Genomic DNA, 8097 nt, shown 5'->3' with positions numbered 1-8097 from the left:
AGCAATGGGCATCAAATTTCTCGAGCACTCTATCCAGCTTCTCGTTATCATCTCTTTCCTCAAACACGAACGTGTTATACAATTCTATGGCTTGTGGGCCAGCTATTGTTAGTAAGAGTGCTACTTTCCTGGTGTCCGACTTCGTTTCCAATCCCAACGCTGTAATGTAGAGTAGAAACTGTTGTTTAAAAGTGCGCCAATTGCTGTCGACATTCCCCGTCAGTTGCAGACTCGTCGGTGGCTTCACTGAATCCATGTCGCATTTCACAGTTGTATCTTGCACTGTTTTACTCCTGGTACCATGTGTTGTTCGTGTCGTTCAATGAGAAACAGTTCAATGAGAATCTTTTTATAACTTTTATTCACGTGCTCTGGTTACATCAACTCCATCTACCTAGTACCTATTAGTTCCTGTCCTGTCACTACCACTACATCATCTCCGGTCCTGTCCTATAACAAGGACCTCTACTGACACCTAGTGGTAGGAGTATCCAATCGTCACAAACAACACCAAACAAAAACGAGATAATATGATGTGTAGGGAAGAAAAGGAAACTGCCATGATCTTAAAGAGAGAGAGATAGAGAGAGAGAAAAAAAAAATCAAAAGAGCAGCGAAATAAGGGGATGAGGAAGAAGATGACCTCCAGATTGTTGAGACAAGTACAATTGATGAGGAACGAACAGATCTGGGTAGCGAGAGTGTCAAAGCCAAAGAAAAGAAGAAAGAAAAAAGATCCTGGGGCTCATGCAAAGGTACAGTATATAGGGTAACACTGGGGGTAACACACACTCTGATAACGACACTTTTTTTTTTTTCAGATCATTCAATTTTCCTGGATGAACGAATTACTGTTTGTTAGTTGTTTTTATTTGTCTGGTTATTTGTCATGTCTCAGTGTTGAAGGTTTTGGAGGGACGCAGTTATGCTATTGTCGGAACTACAGTAGGAGAAATAGGTTTCTACACGGATGCAATTTCGAATGCTCCCCCATGAAATTTCCTGAACGTTCATTGGACGTTTTCAGTACACGGCATGGCGTGTGTGATTGTGTGCGTTTGACTTGATTGATTCAACAGGAATGTATTCGATATTAGTGTCCTAGTCAGCAAGTTGTTTTCTCAATGATCAGTGCCGTGGCCGTTGAAGATGGCAGCTGTTGGTCGGACCTGTCCGGACTGTGGCTCGTCCAACATAGTGGATGACGACCTTTATTCACAGCCTCAACTTGTGTGTGAAGACTGCGGCGCTGTCGTATCTGAAGGACTACTGGTGACCACTCTCAGTGAAGAGTTGCAGGGCACAGGTATTGTCATTCGCATAATGACGTAACACCCAGGGTATCCGCGATGTCTTGAAAAGTATTAAAAGTTGATAAATAAATTTTGGGAAAATCAAGACCCTTAAGTATTAAAAAGTCTTATCACGATTTTATGAGGTCTTGAATTTTGTAGGTATTTTTCAGAATTAGACTGTCCAAAGAGTTTGAGTCCTAAAAACGTTAACAGTTAAAAGTACGTGAATTTATTTGTTTTTATTAAAAAACAAAGATGAACCGGAAATTCTGTTGTATGATAGTGGTCTAGTCTATAACTGTTAAGTTAAAGGTGTCACTGATGTAAACGGTTACAGCTCGAAGTGGCGGTGAGGTCTGGAAAAATATTGACAAGGTCTTTAAAAAGTCTTAGAAAGGTATTGAAATTAACCTCAAGATTCCTGTATATACCCTGAACACCGTACTGTAGGGTAGACCCAATTAAACCCACATTTTTTCAGTTCAGGTTAACCTACTTTTTTCAGCGAGGGGCAGTTTCGTGTAGGCTAAATCTTTTAAAGGACCCATGAGGACCACACTATGAAATTCATCAGAGCATATGACATTGGGTGCCAGAAATACACTTCTCAACCGTCTTCTATCATAAGAATAGGGTCAGGGATAAGCATTAGGGTTTACCACCTATTCAATCCACGGGTTTGATTCATGATTTACCCACCTGTTTTTTTTACCACTACATCCCTGCATAGCACCATTATAGCTGTAGTGTATCTTTCAGCGTTTCTGCTGTGTTGCCAGTCAGCTCTGATTACTGAACTGGTTTGTTTGTTTTCTTTGTCTGCCATCATTGCCATCCTGTAGATGTCAGATACAGTCAAACTACAGCTTTGGAGAAGCAGCCATGCCGCAATCAAATCAAAGGTAGGACCCTGCATTTGGTCCTTAAGAACATGTCTGTCTGACTACCTCAAGTTCAACTTTCCTGTGATTTAAAAGTTTTCCCGCTCAATTACAGTCATTGTCATGCAGTGCTTGTCCTGAAGGGTAACACAAAATGAACACTCTAATATTGTATGCCTGATCATATCACTCTCTCCAAACAGGCTTGCAGCGGGTTCGTGCCTTATGTCGCATCCTCAGACTCAACAGGGAAATGGAGGAGACCGCAGAGACCTACTTCGCACAGGCTTACGAACACCCCAATTTCATCCGAGTCAGCCTGCAGAAGAAAGAGGTTCTGTGTGGGTGCTGTGTGCTTGTGAGCTGCAGGCTGCGTGGCTGGCCCATTGCCATGGGAACCATCAGCTCCCTCCTGGAGGCGAACCCAGACCTGATGGGCGTGGTGTACCAGGACATGATTAAGTCTCTGAACATTGTGGCTCCCACTGCTGGCATCACTGACCTACTGGGGACCCACTGTCATGAGTAAGTGTGAAATTACTTACACTGGTGTTGTGTAGCGATACGTGTCATTGGACAGCTTGTCTAATTGCTTGTCAGTCAGTAGTTTTAAGGTTGATCATCATCATCCACATGGATGGATGTTGCCATTCGAGTGCATACCCAAAGCAGAGCCCCTGTAGAGATTGAGGTGGTGTTACACTTACTGAGGATGCCTCTGTTCTCTCCTTTCTCTTGTCAGCTACAAACTGAGCCCTGCTCACATCCCAGAGGCGTTGTCTGAGGATGCCAAGAAGTTGACAAAGCGAGCTGTGGCCCTGGTGGAGTTGGCTGCAGAGACCTGGATTGTGACAGGGCGCCAGCCGGTCCCCATGATGATGGCCTCCATCTACCTGGCCTGGCAGTCCCTCAGGCCCACCCAGGCCCGTCTCAAATACTCGCTTGACAAGTTCTGTAAGATGGCCAAGGTTTCCAAGAGAGCAGTGGCTGGGAAGCGGGTGACAGAGCTGAAAGAGGTGCTGTGTAAACTGGGCCAGGAGATCCCCTGGCTGGGGACCGAGGTGGGGCCCGAGAATGTGATGCAGCAGGTGGACGACATCCTGCAGCACCAGCGCTCCCTGCTGAGAAGAGCCCTGAGGAGCCACGAGGAAGCCCTGCTGGCTGAACTCCCACCCAGCCAGGAGGACCACCTGCCTGGGGCCCACAGCAACGTGGCCAGCCTGGAAGGAGCAGCACCTTCACAGGCCTCAGGCCAGCAGGAGCACACCCTGCAAGAACCCTGCGCAGCGGTGCGTGAACCAGACGCAGAGAGCGCCCAGCAACCAGGAAATACAGACCGAAAGACTTGCACAGTGATGGAGGAGCAGGAGGAGGAGGCGGAAGAGGAGCAGCAGGAGGGGGAGGAGGGATCACCACAGGGTAGCCAGCCCCCAACACCAAACTGGGGCAAGAGACATTTGTTTGTCCCACCTTGTGTGAGGCATGCTAAGATCAGGAGAGTGGAGAAGGTGCTGGAGGTTACTGGTGATGAGGAGATCTCAGACAGTGAGATAGATATGTACATCCGTACTCCGCAAGAAGTAAAAGACTACACTGAGGCCAGGAAGAGGTTATCTTCATCTGAGGATGAGGAAGACTGACCGGAAGGGTTTGCCATGTAATCTTAGTTAGGTCATGTGGTTGCGCTCTGATCTGTTACAGTTTAGCACTTTAATATGCAATTGAATATGTTTATTGAACTTGTCATCTCACTTTGATTGTGTCATTTAGATTAGCATATAGAATATTAGCTGAATTATTTTAATTGAAAGGGAGATCTGACTTGATTTTTCTGAATTGAATTGAATGTACAGTAACATACTTTTTATGTACACTATATGTTGCTACAGTAGGAACAGTAGGTCGCAGAGAATAGCCTACACTGTTGGCCACATGCTTTGAGATGTGCATAATGTGCAGTAAATCTTAATGCATTGATGTTAATGGGCTAAATTGGTGTCAACGTGTCCATTCCGGTTCCAACTCTTGAACACGTTGAATATCATTTTCCAATTATTTGCTGAATATTTTGAGAAACTATAACATGTTTCCTGTCCAATAGAGGCAAACAAGCTAAGATTTAATACAGCATCTCTTCTCTGCTGTTGTTGTGTTCAAGCACTGTAATTGGTGTCTAGTCCGCACACAAAAATTGTGTCCTAACTCACAGACTATGCATTTGTATACCCAACCACTCAACATGATTTGGTTGCTGGTTGGTTACTGTCAGCCTCAAATAATATTTGTCAATATAATATAATAAAGTTCTTCCCTTTTGTTTTGAAGCATGGTACACTGTTTACATTTTTTGCTCTGAAACCATCTGTTTTCTCCATTGTGATGCTGCTCGGACACTGGGTGCTTACTGTTGTGGTGGGTAATGAGTATTGTTACCTCAAGGCATGGCACAGACACAGAATATATGATGTGACTGGTCCGTAGTGACTGCAGATACCTCCTACAGTATGGATTTGTCATCCGGGGTTTACAGTATTTCATCATTGAAAAATCGGAAAGGTTGCACTGCCTAAATTAACATTTGAATTCCAATAATGTAATTATGTATGTTCATAAATGAATGGTTCTGTCGAACTATTGTTCCTGTAATGTTGAGTACAATTTAATTAGGATTAACAATGTAATTACAAAGAGCTCTTCTGGAGGGCATGCAATCAACAATTTGTACATTATTAGTATTTTATTGTTCAAAATTGTACACATGGTTGCATTCATAAACCATTTCATAAAGTCCTTTTTGCATGACACAAACCCATTAAGGCCATTTATAAGAAAGAAATCCACACAAAGACTGCAGCAAAACACATCAATATTTTACGATAGTTGAAATGGGGGATGTTTGAAAGCTTCTGTGTTTGCATTTTGTGTGGTTTAGCAGTTGTAACGTGCAATCATGCAGTGGCAAGCATGACTTAAGCAAATGCCTAGAATTAGTTCTGCATCATTCAGCATCATTATTTTTAGAACTCTTATGTTCCCAAGAGATAAAGACACTTGTGTAAGAGACTGCAGTAAGGGGGGGGGGGGGGGGGGGTTAGGAGGACTGCACAGTGTAAATAACTACATGGGGAAGAAGCTCACAGAAGCAGCTTTTTATGAAGCCTCTTCACAGTGAAGGCTGAGAGAAAACCTGCACTCACTGTTAACACAGCTGTCAAGAGCAGACAAAGCTCTTTGACAAGATCAATCAATTCATCATCAATCCATAATTTCCTGTCGCCCTCTATTCTCAGCAGACTCCTTTCAGCTGTCATTCTGGATTCATCACTGATGTCTTCCCAACCCGTTACGTCTTCTCAGAACAACGTTTAGCTTTAGATTAAAGCTTACCCATCAGTTAGCACAATTAAATGTCATGTCTTATGAACGTTTTGCCGGTACAGATCCCCCTGCTGTTCATGTGTTATACATTTAGTGAATTATTACCTATTTTCAGTACCATAACTTAAAGCAGAAATGAGGAAGTCAAACTAGGGGGGTTCTGTGTACCCCGCACCTTTAACCTCCTCTTGTTGGCTTTCAGCTTGCTTAAGTCCTGTCTTGTCAATAACCTCATTGTGTTCAATTCACAAGGTGAAACCACCTTGTAACAATCTTCTGAGTTGTTAATCGTGTATGAGTGATCGCAAGTGAATTTGACATGCGAGTCATCAAATTACAGTACATCACCAAGCAACAGAATCAGGAAATGCTTTGGGCTATATTTTAACGGCGTAAAACACTCTTAGAAGTCTCTTAGAAGTCATTTGTGTCCGTTTTGTGCGGAAAAATACAGCCCAAAGCGTGTTAGAGGTCATCTTTTCTCTCTCTTTCGCTCCTTCTGGAGCCTCCCCTGCCCAGTCATAGGACCACACTGGCAGTGGCACCCTGGTTGGCAGGGATGCCAATGCGGTGGTGGCATGTGAACATCTTTCGCAGCTCGGCACGGAAGCGGTCATGTAGCCAGGCGTAGAGGAAGGGGTTACAACAGGACGAGCTCATGGCACACAGATGACACAGCAACTGGATGAGCAGGAAGCGGCGCTTATTGATGAGGCCTATGTCGATGTCACGCAGCACGTTAAACACATGGATCGGGAGCCAGCACACTCCGAAGGCGGCCACCACCAGTGCTACGAGGCGGAAGATCTTCCGCTTCCGAGCTCGCTGGACCTTGGCCTGCTCTCGGGTTCGGTGCCCCGGGGCCACGCAGTTCCGCAGCTTGACGGAGATGCAGAGGTAGGAGACGCAGACAGCAGACAGGGGCAGAACGTAGGTGACCAGCAGGGTGCTGTAGGCATAGACCAGCCTCTCCTTCTCCTGCCCCAGCCAGAACTCCTCACAGATGGTCAGGCTCTCCTCTCTGAACTCCACATGGTAGGTGTGGGCCACGGCTGGAGCCACCAAGCCACAGGACAGCAGCCAGATCCCAGTCAGGACGTAGGCGCAGGTGGCCACTGAGGTGCGCTTCTTTAGAGGATGCACTGTAGCGTAGTACCTGACATGGAGACAGGGGCAAAACGTATTGTGCAATGTTATTCTCTTGCTACAGTTTTTCTTCATTGCTTACACCATTTGTATGAAACTGAAGTTCACTTGCCCACAGCAATTGACAGCTATAGTTGCTATTTGGTGTGTCATTATGAAATGAATGGGTGGTTGAACTTTTCATTAGATGACCAAGGATACTGCTTTGATGCACTGATTTGCTTTTGTGACATGCATTCTAAGTTTTGAGAGTTATAGGCCTAGTGCGTTTTGCGAAAGAAATATGTTTTTGGCAAACATTAGCTATTTAGGGGAACGTGTTTACTGTTTTGAAAAATGTAATACCGTTTAAAAAGATTTGCTCAAGCAATAGAGAAAAACTGTAACAGTAGTTGTCTATCATCACACATGCTCGAGTGATTTGTGAACATACAGCAATTTGAATTTCAACACGATTTCTGCACAATAAAACAATTATTATCTCAGGGTGCACAGGACATTTCTAAACCATGTAAAATAATGTTAATTCTATGGTCTTGCCCACCTGTCCACAGCAATGGCGGTGAGGGTGAACACAGACACGTAAACGGTTACCGGCTGGATCAGGAACACCAGGTAGCACATGAAGCGCCCGAACACCCAGCCGTGGGGGTTGAAGGCGTAGGCCAGGGTGAAGGGCACACAGGTCACACACATCAGCATGTCTGAGAAGGCCAGGTTGCCGATGAAGAAGTTAGTGACATTGTGCATCTTGCGGGTGCGGCATATGACATATAAGAGCAGGTAGTTCCCAAAGACGCCCACCACCACTACAATGACATAGCAGGGGATGATGAGGGGCTTAAAGCTCTGCAGCAGAGCCACGTCTGCAAAGGGGGAGCTGTGGTTGGTGGAGCCGTTCTGTACTGCCACCTCAAAGACGTGCTCCTTAGTACTCGGTTCTTCACCCACAGGGGGCAGCAGACCTCCAGCCCAGCCACTGCCACTGCCTTCCATACCCGTGGAGCAGTGGATGGCCCTGGGTACCCAGCCAATCAGAATCTTGCAGAATAAAAGTTGGAGGACAGGAGCAAGAATATAGAGTAGTTAAACTGTATTTGAATATAATATATGTATATATAAATATGCCATTTAGCTGACCATATTGCAAACCAATTATATTACATGTAACATAATACTGTATGCTTAGCATGGAAAATGCCCATTAGTAGTCATGCAAATACTTGAAACTACTGTTCAATTGAAAATGTAATAATGAAAGGTAATTTACAACCACTTACATTAACACTTACACAAATGTATTGTTGATAACTCAGTAGTGCAACATCTGAGGGTGTAATTCAGATCAAGTTCATATAGTTATTGTACCAACACAAATGGAGGTTGTAGAGTGCCAC

At 44.7% G+C, this 8097-nt stretch overlaps 2 protein-coding genes across 2 annotated transcripts; one reads left to right on the top strand and one right to left on the bottom strand.

Moving 5' to 3' along the window:
* Window positions 1–1058: 1058 nt before the first annotated feature.
* Window positions 1059–4464, top strand: brf2 (BRF2 general transcription factor IIIB subunit). The gene is made up of 4 exons (XM_080528223.1): window positions 1059–1306; window positions 2138–2197; window positions 2380–2701; window positions 2919–4464. The coding sequence occupies exons 1-4, from the start codon at window positions 1150–1152 to the stop codon at window positions 3814–3816; spliced, it is 1437 nt and encodes a 478-aa protein (XP_080384349.1). The 5' UTR covers window positions 1059–1149; the 3' UTR covers window positions 3817–4464.
* Window positions 4465–6073: 1609 nt separating this feature from the next.
* prlhr2b (prolactin releasing hormone receptor 2b) lies at window positions 6074–7696 on the bottom strand (the record flags this gene model as incomplete). The annotated part of the gene is made up of 2 exons (XM_080528224.1): window positions 6074–6710; window positions 7245–7696. 2 exons carry the CDS (start codon window positions 7694–7696, stop codon window positions 6074–6076), a joined length of 1089 nt encoding a protein of 362 aa, XP_080384350.1.
* Window positions 7697–8097: the final 401 nt, after the last annotated feature.

The sequence above is a fragment of the Nansenia antarctica genome (assembly GCF_963989245.1).
Source record: "Nansenia antarctica genome assembly, chromosome: 4".
Classification (NCBI taxonomy): Eukaryota; Metazoa; Chordata; class Actinopteri; order Argentiniformes; family Microstomatidae; genus Nansenia; species Nansenia antarctica.
The sequence above is the reverse complement of the archived record's forward strand: the minus strand, read 5'-3'. Positions and strand labels throughout refer to the sequence as shown.

What these genes read in the sequence shown, in the direction of transcription:
- brf2 (XM_080528223.1), top strand. Translation starts at nt 1,150, where the DNA reads ATGGCAGCTGTTGGTCGGACCTGTCCGGACTGTGGCTCGTCCAACATA. An exon ending in ATGCCGCAATCAAATCAAAG is followed by an intron (nt 2,198 to 2,379) that starts GTAGGACCCTGC and finishes CTCTCCAAACAG; the next exon opens with GCTTGCAGCGGGTTCGTGCC. An exon ending in CTGGGGACCCACTGTCATGA is followed by an intron (nt 2,702 to 2,918) that starts GTAAGTGTGAAA and finishes TTCTCTTGTCAG; the next exon opens with CTACAAACTGAGCCCTGCTC.